At 44.4% G+C, this 23,604-nt stretch overlaps 1 protein-coding gene across 3 annotated transcripts in view; it reads right to left on the bottom strand.

The window, feature by feature from the left end:
- TRAK1 (trafficking kinesin protein 1) overlaps positions 1–23,351 on the bottom strand; it is a 150,598-nt gene extending 127,247 nt beyond the window's left edge. For 2 of the 3 annotated variants that reach the window (XM_004368421.1, XM_023725945.1), the window contains exon 1: positions 17,745–17,835. In XM_004368421.1, coding sequence (XP_004368478.1) covers positions 17,745–17,835 — 91 coding nt within the window. Of the gene's footprint in view, positions 1–17,744; positions 17,836–22,975 lie in introns of those variants that run through there. The other variant, XM_023725964.1, reaches the window with a different exon arrangement.
- Between the last annotated feature and the right edge of the window lie 253 nt (positions 23,352–23,604).

Here is a 23,604-nt window from a genome sequence, read left to right as displayed (position 1 = left end):
GGGGTGTAGAACTCAAATTCTAGTAAAAAGACCAGACTTAATGGTCTGAGACTGGAGGAACCCTGGAAAGCATGGCCACTGGATTCTCTATCAGCCCAGAACTAAAACAATTCCCGAGGCCAACTCTTCAGACAGGGATTGGACTGGACTGTGGGACATAAAATGATACTTGTGAAGAGTGTGCTTCTTAGCTCAAGTAGATAGACGAGACTAAATGGGCAGCTTCTGTCTGGAGGTGAGATGAGAAGGCAGAGAGGGTTAGGAGCTGGTTGAATGGACACGGGGAAACCCGAGGTAGAAAAGAGGAGTGTGCTGTCACCATATAGGGGGAGCAATTAGGGTCACATAACAATACATGTATAAATTTTTGTATAAGAGACTAACTTGAAGTGTAAACTTTCACTTAAACAACAACAATAAACAAACAAACAAAAAGTTAAGTGCCAAATCAGGAAAACTTTATTCATAGAACAAACTTTTATGAAACCACAATACCTAATGTGCCTCCAGCATTCAATGCATTTAACTATTTGATTGTTAACCTAAATTATTTCCCGAACGGGAAATTCTGTTTATAAATGAACAATGGTTCCTTTTTTTAAAACATCAAATGAAATCATCTGGACATTAAAAGATTGCAAGCTCATCCCAAATAAATAAATTAATTAAATCATTACAGCCTAACAATGAACAAACCAAACAGACAAAAACAAAGCCAATAAAACCTGGGAATGAAATCATTCCGTATTACTTGAGCCAGGATTCCAACCAACAGAAACGTAAACTCAAAATGTAGAAAATTACAAAGGACAACTTATGGGAAAGCAGAATACAAATGAAGAAATGTAAAGCTAAAATACAAGAAAGGTTTTAAAAGTAGCTCATCAGGTGACGCAGTGACAATACATGAGTGTCAAATTAAAATGTCTTTCAATGTTTGGAGCACTTAGGGTAACGTGGATGACCACTGAAAGGGAACCCTTACTCTGCTAAGGCTGTGGGGGTAAGCCTGTTAGAGTCAAGATCAACAATGGCAGTGGAGCCCAAGAGGTGATTTTTTAAAAAATTTACTAAAAATGCAGCCACACTGAGGGGAGAGGGGTTGGAGGTGATGGCTACAGGGTATGCCGTCTCTTTTTGGAGTGATGAATAGTGTTCTAATATTGAGTGTGATGATGGCTGCACTAAAAGCCATTGAATTATACACGCTAGATGGGTGAATTGTACAGAATACGAACTATACCTCAATGAAGCTGCTACCTCAAAAATTGCAATTACAAGGAATTTGAAAGTAGACTTGCTGAGCACACCTACCACCATTAAGCACATCCCTGAATCTCTAGGTGTAGAATCCCCGAATCTTTAGGTATAGAACTGCTGTTCATGAAAGATAAATCTGAATCCACAAAGGTTAAATACCTTCTGTACCCAGTGTTTGGGGAGCCCAAGGAGTTCCTTTTATACCTTTTATATACATTTCTATTGAAAATGGGTTAAGCAAAATGAGATTTCATGCAATAAGGCTGCCTGGAGAATCCAATTATATGAAACAACTGTTGACAGTTAACACTTCTGGGTGAATAGGGTATTACTGGACTCCCCAACAGCCCTTTTCAATTTTATTTGAATTCCCAGCTAAACAGGGATATTTCTCTCTTAATTGTTCAACTGGCATCCTGATAACGATCAGTCCTTGAAGGTCTAGGCCAGGAGTCTGCAAACTACAGCCCACAGGGAAATCCAGCACCCTGCTTGTTTCTATAAATAAAAGTTTTTATAAACAAATATTGAAACACAGACACACCCATTCCTTTACATATTGTCTATGACTGCTGTGAGTTGGAAGCGACTCTACGGCAACAGGTTTGGTTTTTTTGGCTTTTTATGGCTACTGTCTTAGTTATCTAGGGCTGCTATAACAGAAATACCACAAGTGGATGGCCTTAACAAACAGAAATTTATTTTCTCACAGTTTAGGAGGCTAGAAGTCCAAATTCAGGGCACCGGCTCTGGGGAAGGCTTTCCCTGTCTGCTCTGGGGGAAGGTCCTTGTCTCTTCAGCTTCTGCTTCCTGGTTCCTTGGAGATCTCCATGTGGCATGGCATCTATCTTACCCCATCTCTGCTTGCTTAATCTGCTCCTTTTATATCTTGTAAGCGACTGACTCAAAACGCACCCTACACTAATCCTGCCTCAATAACATAACAAAGACAATCCATTCCCAAATGGGATTTCAGGTATCCCCCACTTTTCTAAACTTCCTTTTACGCCACTTTGCTTTTACAAAAGACCTATGTTAGTAACTGTTTTCGCTAAGCGAAAAAAATCCAAAGAGGATTTTCGCTTTTACGAAAAAAGGGGAAAAGTGGAAAAAGCGTTCAGTATGTGTTCTGCAGTGAGCCGTTAAAAAGGCAGCACACACCCCGAGCAGTGAGAGTGGTGCCACCAAGCTCCTTCCTTGGGAACTACACTCAGCATCTCTGCATCAAGCCGCCACAGCTAGGCTACCAGGGCAGCCATCATCACCGCCACCACCTCTCAGCCTCCCAGTGTGCTCACTGTCTTCCGGATTCTGGTAAATGAAACTACACTGTACAAACATTATGTCTACTTTATATAGGCTGTATATTTATCATTATCATTCCTACTTTTACTATATGTTAGTGTTATTTTAGGTTTTGTGTGTTATTTGCTATGGCTTAGTAGGCTATTTTTTGGGTCTGAGAATGCTTAAAAATTTTCCTATATAATTTAATGTTAATTGCTTCTTTGCTTTATGCCATTTCAGCTTACAAAAGGTTTCACAGGAATGCTCTGCTTTCAGATAGTGGGAGAAACCTGTATAATCACAGGTATAGAGGTTAGGATTTACAGCACATATTTTTGGCAGACACAATTCAAACAGTTGCTCTCACACTACAATAGCAGAGCTGAGTAGTGACAGAGACCATATGGCCTGCAAGCCTAAATTATATCCTCTCTGGCTCTTTACAAAAAGTCGGCCAACTCTTGCTGTAGGCCATAAGAGCCTATGTCCTTTCCCCTCCACTCCCACCCCAAGTTCTCTAGCCCTGCAGGGCTAAGAGAATAAGCGAAGGGCATACAGGTCATTGACACTATGAGGCTTTTCCTGAAGGTCACCTATGACCCTTCCCTCAGCCATTCAGTGCCTGTCCTGTTACCTAAAAGCCAAAAAACAAACAAGGTGCCATCGAGTTGATTCTAACTCATGGTAACCCCATATGTTTCAGAGTAGAACTGTGTTCCACAGGCTCAGTTCTACTCTGTGGCTGTGATCTTTTGGAAGCAGACTGCCAGGCCTTTCTTCCTAGGTACCTCTAGGTGGATTCAAATTGCCAACCTTTCAGTTAGTAGCTGAGCACTTAACCGTTTGAGCCACCCAGGGACTCCTCCTGTTACCTAAGAATCTTCCAAAACCTAGGCTGCTTATTTTGTTCTCAATTCTTCCTTCCCTCCCCACCCTTGCCAAGGTTCACTGTGGACAAAATGCCATTCCCCACCTCTGTGACTTTGAGCCGGGCTATGTGACTTGCCTTTGCCAATGGAATGTGAGTGGACATAACTTCCTCCATATCTAACAGAGGCTTTGATGTACTTGTGTGGTTTGGTTTGTCCTCCTCAGCACCAGTCCTCTGCCAGGAGAAGAGCACACCCCTAGGTAGTCACTGCCTCTTTAGCCTGAATCTCCAAATGAGAGACAAGTAGAGCCGACCTGGACCCAAGCCCAGCCAACAGTCAGGTGACCTATATATCTATCAGCAAGAAGTTATTGTAGTCACTGGGAGTTGTTTGTTACGCAGCCTCAGTGCAGGAAACCTGACTAATACAGGCCCAATTTAAAATCATGTAAAGTACAACCACTGAAACACTAGCATTAGAAGCTCCTCACAAGTCATCTAAGCAAGAAAAATATGGTCACACTTGCTATAACAACGCTCTCCCCTACTAAAACTATTTCTGGAATTCGTTCCACCAAACAGAACAGATGAGAACAGAATAAAGTAGATGGATCGAGGCAGAAGGGATGATGTGGGAAGGTTCCTTTTGTTCTATACAACTAAAGATGCCAGCCTTACCTGACAGACTTTATTGGCAATTAATTTCCCTTTCCCTCAATCCCCTTCAAAAGCTACCAACTCATGGAGCTGCCAGAGACCAGGTACCTGGTGTCAAGGTTAAGACTCCCAACTCCTCTTGTAACTGCTTTCCTGGCCCACTAGGTGGTGCTGCATCCATAGCTGGCCAGGGCCATCACTACCTCCTGCTTCTGGGCATGAAGACTTCAAGGGCCTTTCACAAATCCAGATTTGCCCATTCCCATATCTATTCAACACCAAAACTAAAGACCAAACCAGGTGCAGTTGTCGACTCATGACAATGCCATGTGTGTCAATGTAGAACTGAGCTCCACAAGGTTTTCAATACCAGTGGTTATGTGCTCAGCTGCTAACCAAAAGGTCAATGGTTCTAACTGACCAGCCAGCCGCTCCTCAGGAGAAAGATATGGCAGTCTGCTTCCGTAAAGATCATAGCCTTGCAAACCCTACAGGGAAGTTCTACTCTGTCCTATACGGCCCCTATGAGACAGAATACATTCGCTATGAGACAGAACCGACTCAACAGAAACAGGTTTTTGTGTTTTGTTTTTCAGAAGTAGATCACCAGGCCTTTCTTCTGAGGAGCCTGTGGGTGGACTTGAACCTCCAACCTTTTGGAGTCAAGTGCGTTAACCATTTGCACCACCCAGCGTCTCCATTCAACACCAAACCCCTACATAATCAGGAAGAAATAAAGTCGAATAGCATTGAGTAACAGAGTTCAAACCTGCAATTATGACAATCTAAACTGTATGTTGTGAGTTTTTTCTGGTACTGAAAAAAAAGAGTATATTTATCAGATAAGCTGAAACCTAACATGTTAGGTAGGGGCTGAGAACAGAATTCTTACCAAGAGAAGAAAAGGAATGGCAGGGGCTCCCCAGCAGGGCCTTCCTGCATGGCTGGAAGTTGGAGGGACAGGGGCCTACCCATAGGCTTAGCCTCTTCATCTTTCCAACCACTAAGAAGTAAGAGCTTCCTTCTCTCCCACCGTGAAGGTTCAATTGGTCCCACGCACGTGTTCTATCATTTGGATCAAAATTGAGCTTGGGTTTAAAACCTCCCAGAAGGTGAAGATTTCGCGTCTTTCTCTGAGCTGACATTCCCATGCTCCTCAGGGTCTGGAGTTGGTATTGCTATCCTCTAGCTCCTCCAGCCACTTCCGGTTCATTTGTGTCCATCCTCCTTGAAAAGCCCTTGCTCACTTGAGACTCATTCACACTATCCGACTGTATCACCACCCCTGCCTTATGCTCACCAGGCCACTCTCAGCCCCTCCACCCTGTGGCACCAGGCTCATGGTCCTCTTCTCCACCAAGTCCAGCCATTCATCAAGGCTGTCATCACCACCCCCCTGCTTGGCACCACCCAACTCCCACCCTCTCAATTCTGGACCTCACAACCTCAACGGCCATCACATTACATCCCACTTGCGCCAGCCACACCTGGGCCACCTCTGAAATCTGAAGGCCGGATGCCCCCATCCCTTCAGCTCTCACTCAGTTATTCCTACTACACCACATCAAGACTCCCAAGCCCCTGGGCCCCTCCACTTTGCCTCTATCCCCTCCTTCCCAGCCAGCTTGAACCCCACAGCTCTTTGCTTCAATTGCACTTTTGTCTACCTTGCTCCATGGTCGTTTCGATGTACCCACTGGGCAACACCCAACTTTGGATGAAACCAACAGCTGTCTACCTGACTGTGCCCTGCAGCGCAGCTCCCAAGGGCACTGGAGGAAAATCACAAAACTCATGGGGCTGACTGAGGGCCTAGAGCACCACGGACTCCCGTCACTGGGGGCGTCAACCTGCTCAGCACTCTTTCTCCTACTCTCCAGAACAGCTATTTTAATGTGCTGGAAAAGCACTAAAGAATACTGACCTAGCATGGCCTCTGACCTGCTGTCTTTCTCTAAGTTCTGATTGAATGTTGATGGAAAGGAGAACAGAATAAGCCTAAACCCCAGAATATGGAGGAGGGGCTTGTTGGATTTAAGCTCAGATACAATAAGAAAAACAGAAGATGGGGAAAGAGCCTGAAAACAGGGGGGCTAACTGAAGGGTGTAACATCTAAAATAACTGTCAGCTCCTGTCTCTCCACCTTTACCCTATACCTATTAACCAGCAATAAGCATCCCAGGGTTTTCCTCCAGGCCAAAGATATATGGAAGGGTAGATAGATGGATGGGTGCTATATAGACAAGCAAACAGACAGGCAGGCAGACATACAGACAGATGATAAAAAAATAGATAGACGACAGACAGACAGACAAACAGGTAAATTGTAGGCAGGTAGGCAGGTCCCTAGGTAGCCCAAATGGTTTGTGCTCAGTTACTAACCTGAAGTTGGCAGTTGGAACCCACTCAGCTGCACCATGGAAGAAAGGCCTGGTGATCTGCTTTCATAAAGATTACAGCCCAGAAAACCCTATGGAGCAGTTCTACTCTGTCACTTGGGGTCACCATGAGTCAGAATTGACTCAACGGCAAAGGGTTTGTTTTGTTTGGGTTTTTTTTTTTTTTTTTTAGGCAAATGACAGACAGACAAAGATGTTAGGTAAGCAGATAGATAGATCAATCAATCAATGAGTGATAAGTACGTAGGTAGGCAGGCAGGCAGACAATAGCAACAACAAAGAGGTTAATTGAGCACTTAGTATGTGTTGGCAGCCTCCTAAGCACTCATCATGTATTAAACTCCTTTAATCTTCACCACAACCCAGTGAGGCAGGTATTACTACGAGCCCCTCTGTACTGCTGGTAAATGAAGAAAGGAAAATATAAATAATAACTATCTTAACTAGAACTATAGAGGTAACCACCCCATGAGCTAAAAACAAACTATTTATCTCGGGTCACAAAAAGAGAAAAAAAAAAATCTCCCTAGATGCTCAACCTCCTCATACTGAGAGGAACACAAATGAAGACCCAAAGATTACGGTTTTACACACATCAAATTGGCAAAAAGCTAAACGTTTGCTAATACCAGGGGTGTGGAAGATGTGGGCACACAAGCGCCCTCCCATGTTATCTGAACAATACAATGAACACAACTTCTCAGGCATAAACCACCAAAACTAACATTCCCACTCTAAGAGCTCTCCTCACGAGTACAGTCATCACATATTTGCTCAAAGATGTGGGAACATCAATGTCCTCTGCAGCCCTTTTTGTATTTGCAAAATACTGAAAACAATCTACATGTGGTTCATCAATAGTGGATTATTTAAGTCAACTGTGGTTCTTGCATGCAATGGATAATATGCAACCAATAAAAAGAACGAGCTAGATGTGGTAACTGCTAAAAGGAAAAGTCTCCAATACATATTAACCCGTTGCCGTTGAATCGATTCTGACTCATGGCGAGCAGAACTGTCCGCAGGGTTTCCAAGGCTATAAATCTGTACGGAAGCAGACTGCTACATCTTTCTCCCACAGAACGGCCAGCAGGTTCAAACTGCCAACCTTTCTGTTAGCAGCCAGGCTCTTTACTATTGTGCCACCAGGGCTCCTCCTAATACATATTACTGAGTAGAAAAAGCAAGGCACTGAATGGCACGTTTAGCATATGGCCCCATTTGCAGAAAGGGGAGAGGACATATATACATACACATGCATAAAATATTCATAGAAAGATACACAAGAAATGGTACTTCCCCTGGGGAGGACAGGCACAAGACTGGGAATCTGATAAGGAGGGAAAAACCCCCAGGTACATTCTTTACACAGTTTGTATTTCTTTATGTTGCACACTTTTTTTAAGCCACTGCTTCTAAGAGTTAGTCCTAGGAAGCAAGACTGGCTATGGGAGAGACAGCATGGGGAGCCCTGAATTTTAAGCCTTTTAAATTTCTACAGAGGCAAAAGAGTATAGCGCAAAAGTTTTCAAACTGCAAGGGGGCAAGGAACCAATCTGGTCAACTACAACTATAATTTTTTTTCCCTAAAATAAATACAACAGAAAATATCCAAATGAATTGCAATAAGAATGAAGGTTATTATGTAAAACTTGTTTTAGTTCTACGTATAAGTATACTTGAGACCCTAGGTGATACGAATGGTTAATACACTCGGCTGCTAACCAAAAGGTTGGAGGTTCAAGTCCACCCAGAGGCACCTCAGAAGAAAGGCCTGGTGATCTACTTCTGAAAACTCAGCCATTGAAACCCTACGGAGCACAGTTCTACTCTGAGACACACAGGTTATCTTGAGTGGGAGACGACTTGATAGGAACTGGTGTTTTTTGTTTTGTTTTGTTGTTTTAGAATTGTTCTTGGTCACAATGTAAAATGAGTTTCTTAGCTTTTTTTTTTTTTTTTTAAAAAAAAAACTGTGGATCATAGTCAAAGAAGCTCAGAAAATATCAGTAATGGTTAAAAAAGTGGGCTCTGCAGGCAAAATACCTTGATTCAAACCCCGACTCCACTCCATGCACAAGTTACTTAACCTCTCTGTGCTGTAATTACCTCATCTGTAAAATGGGGATCATAATAATGCCTACTTCATAGGGTTGTTGTACGGGGTGAATGCCAGCCTCCAAGATGGCTCCCAGTGGTTCTCACCTCCCTTGCGGGGTATCACAGGGTTCCACAGTGTGGGTACCCACCCACACCGAAACATGGCTAGCCCAAGAATATGGCGGACGTGACTACATGACTTCCGAGCCTAGGTCATACAAGTCACTGCAATTTCCCCCTTGGTCTTGCGATTGCTCACCCTGGGGGAAGCCAGTTGCCACATCATAAAGACAGCAAGTGGCCCTGTGGAGAGGCCCGTGTGGTGAGGAACTGTGAGGCCTTGCCCCAAAAGCAAGTACTAACTTGCCAGGATGTCAGTGAGTCATCTTGGAAGTGGATCCTTCAGCCACAGGCAAGTTTTCATCTTTTTTGTTTTCGAATAATAGCTTTACTGCGATACAATCTACAGTGGTTTTTAGAATTTTCAAAGTTGTGCGTTCAACAACAAAAAGACAAACGACCCAATTTTAAAATGGGCAAAGGACTTAAATAGGCATTTCTCCAAAAAGATCTACAAATGGCCAATAAGCATATAAAGACACTGAGCACTGGCAGTCATTGGTGTTGTTAGATGCCGTCAAGTGGATTTCAACTCATAGGAACCCCATTGGGTTTTCTTGGCTATACTCTTTACGGAAGCAGATCTCCAGGTCTTTCTCCCGAGGAGCTGCTGGGTGGGTTCGAGTCACCAATCTTTCAGTGAGCCACCGAGCTCTTATACTGTTTGTGCCATGAGGGCTCCTTCCATTAGTCATTAGGGAAATACAAATCAAAACCATGGCATACCACCTCACACTCACTAGGATGGCTTTCATCAGAAAAGTGGAACACAAGTGCTGGTAAGGACTAGAGAAATTGGAACGCTTATCCATTGTTCATGGGATTGTAAAATGGTACAGCCACTGTGAAAAACAGTTCTCAAAGAATCATAGCAGCTGGTGGACTTGAACTGCCGACCTTTTGGTTAGCAGCCATAGTTCTTAACTACTGTGCCACTAGGGCTCTAAGAATTACCATATGACCCAGCAATTCCACTCCTAGGTATACACCTAAGAGACTCAAAAACGAGGACTCAAACAGATACTTGCACAACAGTGTTCACTACAGCACTATTCTCAACAGCCAACGGTAGAACAACCCAAATATTCATCAACAACTGGATAAACAAAGTGTGGTACATATGTACAATGGAATATAACTCAGTCCCGTGAAGAAATGAAGTCCTGATACATGCTACAACATGAATAAACCTTAAAAAGATTGTTCTGAGTCAAATAAGTCATACACAAAAGGACAAATATTGTAGGATCCTACTTATATGAAATATCTAGAACAGGAAAATACATAGAGACAAGAGTTTATTGGTGATGGCCAGGGGCTGAGGGGAGGGCAGAATGGGGCGTTATCGCTTGAGGGGTGCTGAGCTTCTGTTTGGGGTAATGACAGACTTTTGGAGATAGACAGTGGCAATGGCTGCACAACATGGTGAATGTAATTAATGTCACTGAATTGTATACTTAAAAATAGTTAAAATGACTAATTTTTTGTTATATATTTTATGACAATAAAAGTTAAATTTTTAAAAAAGTTATGCGTGACAGAGCAGGAGAAAGGTGAGGTACAGAACTCAAATTCTAGTGAAAAGACCAGACTTAATGGTTTGACTGAGACTGGAGAGACCCCGGAAGACATGGCCCCCAGACTCTCTGTTAGGCCAAAACTAAAGCCATTCCCAAGGCCAACTCTTCAGACATAGATTAGACTGGACTATAAGCCATAAAATGATACTCATGAGGAGTGTGCTTCTTAGCTCAAGTAGATACATGAGACTAAATGGGCAGCTCCTGTTCAGAGGCAAGATGAGAAGGCAGAGAGGGTCAGGAGCTGGTTGAATGGACATGGGAAGCCTGAGGTGGAAGGGAAGAGCGTGCCGTCACTTTATACAGAGAGCAACTAGCGTCACATAACAATGTGTGTATAAATTTTTATACAAGAAACTAACAAACTGTAAACTTTTACTTAAAGCACAATAAAAAAAAAAGTTGTGCGATCTTTGCAATTTTAGAATATCTTCATCATCCTCCAGAAGAAACTCCATACCCATCTGCAGAAACACTCCATTCTCCCTCACCCCTAGTCCCTGTTGTTAGCTGCCATTGAGTTAATTCCAACTCATAGTGACCCCATGTGTTTGTTGCAGAGTAGAACTGCTCCACAGGGTTTTCTTGGCTGTAATCATAATGGAAGCAGATCGCCAGGCCTTTTCTTCTGTGGTACCACCGGGTGGGTTCGGGTCGCCAACTTTCAGTTAGCAGTTGAGTGCAAACCGTTTGCGCCACCCAGATACCATCCCCTAGCCCCTGGAAACCACTAACTCACTTTCTGTCTCTATGGATTTGCCTATTCTGGATACTTCATGCAAATGGAATCACACACACTGTGTGCTCTGCCGTGATGGGGTTCTTTCACTAAGCATGTTCATCCATGTTGCAGCATGTATCACTATTTCATTCCTATGGATATATTACATTTCTTTATCCATTCATCAGTTGGTAGACATTTGGGTTGTTTCAACTTTTGGGCTATTGTAAATAATGCTGCTATGAACATTCATGTGCAAGATTTTATGTGGACATATATTCTCATTGCTCTTGGGTACATGCCTAAGAGTAAAACTGCTGGTCATACAGTAGTTCTGTTTAACATTTTGATGCACTACCAAACTATCTTCCAAAGCTGCAAGCTTTTATCTTGACTTCAACATCATGAGAAATCCTGAGCCAAAACCACCTAGATAAGCCACTCTTGAATTCCTGGTGCACAGAAATATGTGAAAGATAATAAATGTTCGTTGCTGTTTTAAGCTGCTGGAAGTTTATTACACACAGCAATTGATAACTGACATATGAGAATGAAATTAAGACAGACATAAAAGGCACCCTGGAGCAACGCCTGGCACAGTGTAAGTGCTCAATAAATGTTGTTGCTGGTTGTCGTTGAGTTGATTCTGACTCATGGTGACCCCATGTGTGCAGAGTAGAACTGCTCCATAGGGTTTTCAAGGCTGTGACCTTTTAGAAGCAGATCACCAGGCCTGTTTTCTGAGGTGCCTCTGGGTGGGTTCAAACCACCAACCTTTCAGCTAACAAACAGTCAAGTACTTAATCACCTGTGCCACCCAGGGACTCCCAGTAAATGTTAGTTATTATTATTGTTAACATCTGAACACACCACACTCCTTCCCGCCTCAGGGCTTAGAATGTTCTTTCTCTCCCTCCTCACCCCGCTAACTCCTACATGTCCTTCATATTGTTATTTAAATGTGACTTTCCCATTGAAACATTCTTGGAAGCTGCCATTTCAAAAATGCCTTTACACACTTTCTTAGTACCCTGTACTTCTCCTTTGAATATCAAACACCAAGCTACTTCCCATCAAATCGACCCCAACTCAAGGTGGCCCCATGTGTGTCAGACTAGAACTGTGCTCCATAGGGTTTTCAATGGCTGATTTTTTGAAAGTAGATAGCCAGGCCTTTCTTCCGAAGTGCCTCTGGTGAACTTGAACCTCCAACCTTTCAGTTAGCAGCTGAGCAAGTTAACCATTTGTACCACCCAGGGACTCTTGAGTACCAAACACGGTTGTGGTTAAATAATACTCTGTATAACTATTTTTAAGGTGTTTTTCCTTCGCTGAAATATAAGAGAATCTCAGCCTTACACCTGCCCTATCTCCGGTACACACAACAGAAACTCAGTAAATACCCTTTAAAAGTCAGCAACCCATTAGGAAAACAAGCAAAGACCAAAAACAGGGAGTTTGCTGAAAAACGAAAATACAATACAAGAGAGCCGCAGACTCATCCCGAATTAAAAAGATACAAAATAAAATGAGACACTATCTTTCATGACTCTCTGATTAACCAAGATGACAAAGGCTGACAATGCCCAGAGCTGGCAAGAAACTGCCCCTCCCTCCCGCTGGTGCTAGGGACTTAACAGGTGCAGGCTCTCTAAGGGCAAGGTTGTCATGTACATCAAATCCTAAAGGCACATTCATTCCCGTTAGGAACTTAGCTTACAGACATATAGGAGAAGTGACCCAAAAGACATGCAAGGATGCTCCTTGGAGCATGGATTTACAAAGCAAAACTTAGTGTCCATGAGTAACTGACTGCTTAGAAGAGTAGTGCTCTCTTGGACCTCGAGCAGCCAGCACGGTTAGCTGCCTCTGTGGCTGCCACCTTCACAGCAATCCGAGATGCAGGTGCAAGCACCTGAGCACTCATGATGCATCTTAATGAGGCTGTGTACACGCAAGAACGAAGCGCTGAAACACGTTACAACGTGCATGAACCCCGAAAACATTATGCTTAGTGAAAGAATTCAGTCACAAAAGATCTCAGTGTGTGATTCCATTTACATGAAGCTGAAATACAGGTTACATCATTTTACTTCTGTTTCTCCTTTATGTTACACTACTCTTTTCTAAAAAATTTTTACGTTTAGGAGGGTTAGTTGTCTATTAGGATGAGCCCTGGTGGCAGTGGTTAAAGTGATGGACTGCTAACTGAAAGGTCAGTGGTTCGAAACCACCAATGGCTCTGTGGGAGAAAGATGTGGCAGTCTGCTTCTGTAGAGATTTACAGCCTTGGAAACCCTATGCAGTCACCATGAGTCAAAATCAACTCGATGGCAGTGAGTTTTAGGTGTGACTCTTGTGTTTTAAATTTAATTTTGGGTTAGTAAAGGAGGAATTACAAAATGTTATAAAAAGAGGCATTAGGTCTTCTAGGGTTGAGAACCGCTGGTTTAAATAAGTAAATGATGATAATGATACACTGAGATACCGTGTAGCTATTAAAAAGACTAAGGCAATACTATATGTACTACAATGAAACAATCTCAAGTAATATTGTTTGTTTTTTTGTTTTTAAATTGCAGATCAGGGTATATGGCACAGTCCCATGTGCATTTTTTTAGGAAAAGAATACGGGCATTGACACTTCCTGGAATGACTTTTTTTTTTAACTTGAACTAAATAGATGTGGAGTTACACTCTGCATTTTCTACACTTTGGTACAGTTTCAAATCTTACCACACACTTGTTATTTTTATAATTTAAAACCCAAGTCAAATGAAATTATTTAAAAAGGAAAAGCCCACAATAAAGGAAGTTAACTTAAACAGGGCCATAAGACAGCAATGCTGGGTCTAAAACCCCAAGGATCTCTGTTTCATCTGAGAGGTGAAGCCATTTCACCAGTTATTCCGAGGACTGCCGTAACAAAATACCACAAAGTGGGTAGCTTTAAAGAACAGAACTTTATTGTCTCAGAGCTCTGGAAGTTGCAAGTCTAAACCAGGATACTGGCTGTGGCTGATTCCTCCTGAGGGCTCTGATAGAAAATTGCTCCACGCCTCTCTCCTAGCTATTGGTGGCTCCCAGCCATCCTTGGCGTTCCTTGGTTCGTGGTTGTCTCTGGGGTCATATGGCCGTCCTTCTGTCTAACTCTCTGGGTCTGTTCTTCTCATTTCAAAAATACCGCTTGGATGGGATTAGGATCTCACCGTACTCCATCTTAAAAGACCCTATTTCCAATCAAGGTCACATTCACAGGTATAGGGGTTAGAACCTCAACATATCTTTATGTGGGAGACGATTCATCTATAACAACCACTCGGCACTTCCTTAAAGATGGAGGTGATGCTAGTACCCACCTCACAGGGTTGTTCTGAGGACGAAGGGAGTTCCTAGAAGACAGCTTAGCAGCCTGCCAGGCACAGAGTAACTACTCAGTAAGTGTCAGCCATTATTATGATTTATGAAATTAGATTTGTTCAAGTCTAATCACAGCTGTAATGCTTCCATTCGTAATAGTTTTGACCTGATTTGCTCTAGTTTTTCAATGTTCATGAGAGATCAGAGAATGAAGAGAAGTTTCTGACTCCAAAGTTCCTCATGGGAGGGGGTGTCTTGACAAAGCGGCTGTGCTTCTGAAATGACGCTCACAATCCGATACTTGCAAGTCCTATCATTTTAAATTCATTATGAAAACTTGCCATTTAAATGAGCACCACTGGGAAGGCTATTTGTAGCTGGGATCAATGTTCTGAAGCAACCTGCAAAGCATCCTTGGTTAATTGTTTAATAAGATCATTCCTTCACTTCTTTTTAATTATAATTTATTATTTGCTGGCTTCCTAAAATGGTTTGAGGTGGGGGAAAACTGTAACACATGACACATCAAGTAACATAAAAATTTGTTTCATTTTAAACCATGGTGTCATAAAACACTAAGTTTTGCAGAGAAAAATCACCCCTTAAGGAGAAAATCATGCAATTGTTACAAACTGGGACAACAGAAAAAGCAATAAAAAGAATCTATATTAACCATTAAAACAGTGGTTCCCAACCCTAGCTGCATATGAGAATCATGGATAATGTTCTTATTTTGGATTCTTAGGGGTCAACTGAGATCCACAGAATGAGAACTGGAAATGAGGCAGAGCTGATGTCTCAAGGGTACCTGAGTCAGCTCTTCGAATTAGGACCCTAGGGTGGCATTTAAGCTTTTTTTATCTTGCTTATTTTATTGGTAGAACAATCTATCTACCAGGGAGAGTGACACCCACCAATAGTTTATGCATTTTCATTAATTACTTTTGTAACATAATTTCTAAATGTTGAAGTGCAGCCTAAAACTGTGAGGCATGGATACTATTCAAATATTGATTATCTGAACGGTTTTTTATTTAATGCAAGCATCATTAAAGATTATCACATAACAACAAAAAAATTTTTTTGTTTCAAATGCAGCCGCTCCTTGGAAACTATGAGGCAGTCAACTTGACAGCAGTGGGTAATATATCAAGCACCTGGGAAACATGGTCTGCCAATCCATGTCAAGAATCTTACTAATTGCATTTTAACTAAAGTTTACAATTTATGTCAAAAACCCTGTGTGATACACACACACACACAAAACCAGATTTACTGGTCTGAAAGAGACTGGAGAAACCCCAAGAGTATGGCCCCCAGACACCCTTTTAGCTCAGTGGTGAAGTCACTTCCAAGGTTCACTGTTCAGCCGGGGATTGGACAACCCCATAAAACAAAACGGGACTAATGAGGTACAGCAGTCCAGAGACAAGGACTAGAAGGCAGAAGGGGACAGGAAAGCTGGTGATAGGAACCCAAGGTCGAGTAAGGACAGTGTTGACATGCTGTGGGGTTGTTAACCATTGTCATAGGGCAACATGTGTACAATTTAATGAGAAACTATTTTGTTCTGTAAACATCTAAAGTGAGAATAGCAGCACTTCTGAACAATCAGCCACTGAAAACCCTGTGGAGCGCAGTCCTGCTCTGACACGCACGGGGTTGCTGTGAGTCAGAATCCACTTAACAGCAGCTGGTTAACTGGTTATTCCCAGACGAGACTGTTCCTGTGAAGGGACTGCAGGTCCCACTGTCTCCATGAATAACCTCCTCTGCCAGGAGAGCAGAAGAGATGGGTGGAGCCTGGCTACCATTACTGTGACTATTTTGATCAAGGACCCAACAAATGGATCCTGAACAAAAGGAGAAAAATTTTGGAACAGTACTTCAAACTCATATGGAAGCCAGACTTGCTGGGTCCACTGAGACTGGGGGAACCCCTGAAACTAATGCCTAAAAATAATCTTTATACCTTCAACCAAAACCATCCCATAAAGCCATCGTTAAACTAAACAAAGTTTAGCTCAATTAACAAAGAACGTTTGCCCTGAGCATTGTACTCTTGTAAGTATGTATATGAGTTTAAATTGACAACAGTGAATTTAAAGCACAGATGAGAACTTTAAAGGGCAGAGAGTTGAAATTAATGATGATAAAACAATACAGGTAGAGATACTGAGGATGGTGATACAATCTGAAGTATGTAATCAACGTTATTGAACTGTACATACAGAAATTATGAATGGATGTACGTTTGGTAGTGTATATTACCACCAAAAATTAATTTAAAAAAAAAAAAAAAGACTTGTTCTCGTAAGCCTGCTTTTCCAGAGCATTTCTCATAGGTTTTACATCTATTCATTTATACCTGTGCCCACACCTGGACTTGAGGAGCAGGATCAATTCTCATTAGGAAGGACCCCAGCAATTAGCACAAGCTCCAGAAAAAGGTGACCTTCGATACACGCTGGTTGGACTGAAGGTGCCCGAAGACATTTTCAACACCCACCCATATTCACGGTATCACCCTAATCTCTCGTCCAAAGTTTCGTATGTCTTGAAACTTAAAACACTGGAATGAGACAAGAGGAGCTTGTGCCTCTCAGGAATTTACTGTGTTTTGGCCTAGACAACTCTTAGGTAACGGCATGCAGATGGGACAGAAACCAGATGGGTCATCACCCTACAGATTCCAATCAGTGAGAAGAAACGTCAGCCCCACAGCAAGAGGGACAAGCCAGAGCAGAACAGATTAGCAAGCCTCCATCACTGGGTGGGGATCGAATGAAAGGGCCAAGCATATTAACTAACGAATAAAAGAGACTGAGGGAAGGAAGGAAAAAGGGGCAAAGGGAGGGAGAAAGAGACACTGTTTAACTCTATTCTTCCCCTCTTTAAAAATTCCTTGCTGGGTTATATATATTTTTCCAATTAAAAAAAGAAAGAAAGAAATAACAACAACAACAGAATTCCTTGCTGGCCCAAGACACCAGGCTAGGCTCTAAGAAACCAGGATAAAGACAAAGGGTTAGAGAAAACTGCAGCATCTGAGAGGCCACAGGGGTCCTCCAGGACCCTGCTCAGCCCACGCAGAGAACTGAGAACGGAAAGGTGGTGGGAGTCCGGAGGGACCCGGTCCCAACTCAGCCTGCTGCTCATGGACCCCCAGGTCTCGTGCCTCCTCTGAGTCAGTACAACGAGGGGGAGCACCTCTGAGGTCCTTCACCTCTGCCCATCAATGATTCAATATTGCAATTTCCCTACCACAGGACCACGGACGACCCACAACCAGAGCAGAGCAAGAGAAACTCCTTCTGTGGGTCTTTTCTCCCTTCCGGCCACACCACAAAGAAAACAAACAGCAGACGTGCTCAGCAAACACACTTACCACATGAGTTAGTCTGAACGAGTTTGCCTTGGCAGAGTCCCGGCAGAGGCTGTGCCCGCGCGGGCTGCCCGAGTTGAAAAACCAAGGCCATGTGCAGAGTCAGTTCCTGAAGCAACTCAGAGAGAAAGGGGCACCTCCATGGCAGCCCGACCTGGCAGAGCCTCGGCACAGCCACCCTGCCCAGCCTGCCTCAGCAGTTTTCTGAGTTCACTTGTTGGGGCAAATCCTAAGATTGTGAGCTGCCCTGGAATCACAACGTGTTACATAACTCCGAGCGGCCTGGACACCCTATCGGCTCATCTCATTAAACCGCCCCGCACAAAATGACGCACTCACAATGTGATACCCCTACGTTGGGGAAAGGCGGGGGGAGCAGGGCAGGGCTTTGTGACAGGCATTTGGTTTTGCCTAAAAATTGAAGTCAAACAAAAAGTCTGCTGTTCACCTCGGCACTCGCCGGGAACTGGGGATGGAGTGTATTTGTCGCAGGCCGTGTGCCAAGTCATCTCCGGGACTGCACTTTTCAAAGCCACAGACTCTCCGGGATACTCCCGGCATTCTCTCCGAGCGGTTTTTTTCATTTTGGATCTTCCCCTCAATGCCCTTCGTAAGACTTTAACCTAGGAATGTTCTGCATCAGCTGACTGCACACATCTTAAGCCCGCAACAGTGCCTGTGTTTACATTCCTCTTTCCTGAGCCGCTGCCAAAGTGACAGCACGGAGTGCTGTTTCTCAGCCATGCTCTGGTGCTTGCTACAAGTGTCCCAGCGAAGAACCCCAACTTACCACATTCTATAGGGTTTGACGTTTCGGCATCGTGTTCTGCCATTTCTTTGCCCTCGATCGTGATGTTCAAGAAAGCAAAACCACCATAACAGACCAGATGTTCCCTGGATTTCTTTGGCATAGACACCAGCTAGACTCCCAAAGGTCAGTTTACATGCGGATGAATGAAGATGCAGTTGGGACATCACCTCCTCCATGAAGCACCCTCTGATCCTCCCCATGCCCGGCCCCCCGACTGAGGCTTTGCTGGGTGCTCTCCCGTGTGCCTGTCCTGATCACCGTGCTAATCACAGTGTACAGCCATTTTCCACTTACTCTCCCCTTTCCTCGACTAGACCATATTCCTAGGTGGCAGAGAACACGTGCTCCAGTCCCACAGCCCTGCACACTTAGAACTCAGCGAACTTAGCCGAGATGCTGACCCTTCTGTGAATTAGCTTCTTCACCTGAAAAAAAGGGCGAACAGTACCAGCTTCCTGGGGATGGAATGTGGTAATAATGAAATGACACAAGTCATGCATTCAACAAATGTTTACTGAGCACTGACCACATGCAGGTGCTACCTCATCACTGGGACTCGGTGGTGCACAAAGCAGTTATAGTCCTCGTCCTCCAGGAGTTTATATTCTACTGCAGGTTTGACAAAGAAAAAACACATGGTAGCTGAGAGGCTGGTAAGTCTATGGAGAAAAAATAAAGCAGGAAAGGGCGATGGGAAAGGTGGCGGGGGAGCACCCCTCACATGGGGTGGTTAGGTCACAAAGGCCTTATATGAAATGCCATTTGGACAAAGAGAAGAAGGAGGTGTGGGTACATCTGAGGAAAAGGTAATCCCAGTGTGGGAGCAACAGGAACCAAGGCCCTGAGGCTGGAAGCTCCTGGTGTGTTTGAGGATGAGCAAGGAGGCCGGGGTGCCTACAGTGGATGGCGGGGATGACTGGTAGGAGGCAGGCCAGCGGGGTGGGACGGCGCACATTTAGACCCTCATGGGCCACCGTACGATGAGAGCTCACTGGAAGTTTGGAGCAGAGGAGTAAAACAATCTGACCTCATATTGAAAAAGTCACCCTCATCAAACTGACAATAGCAACTTGAAAGTTCAGACAGGAAGCTTAGAGGGCAGTGACTTTATGTTAATGGGGGAAGAACAATTCGAAAAAGGAGGGTGAGAAAGGTTGCACAAGTTGAAGAACGTAATCAACATCACTGAACTGTCCATGAAGAACTAGCTGGCCTGGCATATGTTCTGCTGTGTATATTTTCAACGACAACAAAAATAAGTTACTTAAGAAAAAAGTCACCCTCATAGCTGGGTGGAGGACGGGTTGCAGAGAGGCAAGGGCAGAAGCAGGAGGCCCAGCTAGGAGGCCAGTGCAATAGTCCAGGCATGAGATGAAGGTGTGGCGTGGAGCGGGGTGGTTGCTGTGGAGCTGGTGAGACATGGCCAAATTCTGGACACACTGCAGGTAGAGCTGACAGATCTCCTGGAAAACTGAGATATGAAAGAGACAGAGGTCACAAACGCCTTCAAGGCTTTTAGCCCGGGCAAGTGGAAGGAAGTGCCATTCATAAAGACAGGGAAGATCACAGGAAAAGCAGACTGAGGTGGAAATGAGGAGCTCAGTTTTGGACACATGAGTTCAAGGTGCCTCTTAGGCATCTGTCTTACTCATCTACTGCTGCTGTAACAGAAATACAAGTGGATGCCTTCAAAAAACAGAAGTTTATTCTCTCACAGTCTAGGAGGCTAGAAGTCCAAACTCAGGGCATCAGCTCCAGGGGAAAGTTTTCTCTGTCGGCTCTGGAAGAAGGTCCTTTCACCAATCTTCCCCTGGACTAAGAGCTTCTCCATGCAGGAACCCCGGGTCCAAAGGACGCGCTCTGCTCCCAGCACTGCTTTCTTGGTGGTATGAGGTCCTCCTGTCTCTCTGCTCACTTCTCTCTTTTATATCTCAAAAGAGATTGGCTCAAGACACAATCCAATCTTGTAGACTGAGTCCTGCCTCATTAACATAACTGCTGCCTATCCCACCTCATTAACATCATAGAGGCAGGATTTATTTACAACACACAGGAAAATCACATCATATGACAAACTGGTGGACAAACACACAATACTTGGAATCCTGGCCTAAGCAAACTGATACACATATTTTTGGGGGACACAATTCAATCCATGACAGTATCCAAGGGGAAATCAGGCCTACAGGGGAAAGATCAGGATAAGGACAAAAGCTGAGGATGGTCAGTATAGGTGAAGATTTTAAAACCTGGATCCTAGATGAGATCACCTAGGGCATGCATATGAAGGCATTGGTAATTCAGTGGTAGAATTCTCCCCATTCACGCAGTAGACCTGGGTTCAATTCCCGGCCAATGCACCTCATGCAAGGCCATCACCCATCTGTCAGTGGAGGCTTGCATGTTGCTATGATGCTGAGCAGGTTTCAGAGGAGCTTCCAGACTAAGAGAGACTAGGAAGTAAGGCCTGGTAATATACTTCCAAAAATCAACCAATGAAAACCCTATGGATCACAATAGTCCAATCTGCAATCGATCATGTGGACAGCACAGGACTGGGCAGCATTTTGCCCTGTTGTGCATGGGGTCACCATGAGTCAAGGGCTGACTCACAGCAACTAATGACAACAGGACATGGGTATAGGCAGGGAAGCAAAGGACTGGAAGGGCTGACCCAGGGCCTTCCAAGATGCCCAGGCTGGGGAGAGGAGAAGGAGCAGCCAGAGAGGCAGGAGGAGAGCATGGGGTTCCAGAAGCCAGGTGAGGACTGGGTTCCCAGGAGCAGGGAGTGGCCAATGATGAAAAGTCAAGTCAGGGCAAGATGGAGAGTGGACCCGTGGACTTAACAAGGTCATCAGTGACCTTGCAGAAAGCAGTGCTTTGGCAGGGGGTGCCAAAGCCTGCTTGCAGTGGGCTCGGGAGAAGAGAAACTGGAGTGGGTAAACAAACACAACTCTGTCAAACAGGTTTTTCTGCTAAAAAGAGCAGAGACACAGAGCATTAGCCTGCGGGGAAAGCAGGACCCAGAAGAATTCTTGTTAAGAAGGGAGAAATCATAGCATGCTTTCGTCTGAACAGGAAGGAGCCTACGAATAGGAGAGGAAATTGATGCAGCAGAGAGGAGGCATATTGTTAGAATTGTGTCCTTCAGGGAGCAGGGAAGTGGGAGTAGGATTTAGTGCACAGAGGAGAGGAACACATATGGTTCACTCAAGGGAATGGGAGAGAAAGCATGTGCGGTGGGGGGTGCTCAGCACAGGGCTGGGCACCCAAGCAGAATCCCCAACCATCTCTGTGCCCCTGAGTACCTAAGACCCTCTTGACAGGAGGTCCTCAATGCTTAACTGTTGAGACAGAACAATGAGAAGCTATAGGAAGCAAATTTGCATATTATACACTGTCATCAGGCATTATTTCAAACAGGGGGGCAAAAGCAAAAACTGCAAACAAAACCAAGAAATACAGCAGACTTCTGTATGAATACAATTGGGTTTAACTATAATTATGCTATTCACTAAGGAGCCCTGGTGGTGCGGTGGTGAAGCCTTGGCTGCTAACCAAAAGGTCAGCGGTTTGAACCCACCAGCCACTCCTCGGGAGAAAGATGTGGCAGTCTGCTTCCATAAAGATTACTGCCTTGGAAACCCTATGGGGCAGTTCTACTCTGTCCTATAGAGTGACTATGAGCCAAAATAGGGTTTGGGTGTTTTTGTTTTTGTTTTTAATGCTACTCACTATTGTTATGCATGCCATCCTACACCATTTCCAATCAGAGCCCTCTGGCTAGCTAACTCCAAGCACCTGTCTCAGCGTTCCCAGGGAAACGATCTAGTAAAACGTGCTTCAACAGCAGATGCCGCCAGTGGACTAGGAGGTAATTATCTGGTTCCTGGGACACTGGGAAGGTGTAACTGATACAGGCATTTGTAACAACCCAAGTCTTTGCAACTCTTCGTGGTTTGTAAAGGGCAGCACAGGTAGTTTCCCATCTCTGCATCACATAATGCAAATATTATTTCCATTATCCCAACTTTAAGTCTGAAGAAACAGAGGGGGAAGTCATCAAACTATACTGAGCATCCACTCTGTACCACGTACGCCACTTGGGGTTCAATGTTACCTTCTGTAACCTTCAGGACAACTCAATGAGGTACTGTCTTCATCCCCATTTTACAGGTGGGAAAACTGAGGCTCAGAGCTCAGACAGATCAGTGTTTTACACAAGTCACAGCATTATTCCCTGGCAGAGCTGGTTGTGGATGCCAGGTCTCACAATCCCAAAGATCAGATACTTTGCACTCTGGTTCCCCACCCTCCTCCAGTCCCCACTCCCTTGGCTGCATCCTTCCCAAGTCCTCATCAACTGAAGCCTCTTCCCTTCCCTCCCTGCCCTCCCTCCCCGGCAGGCAAAGGGCCCCCTTACCAGTAATGGTGCAGGCATCCCGGTACCCTCTGAAGCTGGGAGCATCTTCCACAGCCTCGCTTACATAGTGTTCTTCAGGGATGCCCGGGCTGCAGGCTAGGACTGCATGGTGGCACACCTCTGAAGGGGACACGGGGCTGGCCAAAGCGTCGTCGTGCAGAGTTGTGGCGTCCAGCTTGGCAGGTTTCACAGGGAGGTGCCTACTGCCATCAGGGGTCCCGCTGCCGGAATCTGGGGCAGTCAGGCAGACAGCCCCGGTGGGTCTTGTGTACCAGCAGGGGCCCCTTACGGGGTATCTGTAGGACAATCCAGAGAGAGGGGCACAGTCACTTAGAGGCTCTGAATAAACCAAATCTTTAGAAAATAAGGGCCCAAGACACAGGTGGGTTCAGATTACAAAATCTGGAGAGGGTTCGCTTCAAGCAAAAGTATTTCCCAATCAAACGAGTACTTTGACAAAAGGATTTCAGTGAAGCTCCATTCAGCTAATCAGGTATCAGTATGGACCAAATTATGGAGCACACGGCTTCACTAATTTACTGAAACCTGCCCTGAAGCAGCTCTAAGCAAATAAACAAACCAGACTCCTGGTCAAACAACAGCTAAAACAATGATACTTAAGCTTAAAT

Source organism: Trichechus manatus, unplaced genomic scaffold (assembly GCF_000243295.1).
Source record: "Trichechus manatus latirostris isolate Lorelei unplaced genomic scaffold, TriManLat1.0 scaffold00001, whole genome shotgun sequence".
Lineage (NCBI taxonomy): Eukaryota > Metazoa > Chordata > Mammalia > Sirenia > Trichechidae > Trichechus > Trichechus manatus.
This window is presented reverse-complemented; position numbering and strand designations above follow the sequence as displayed.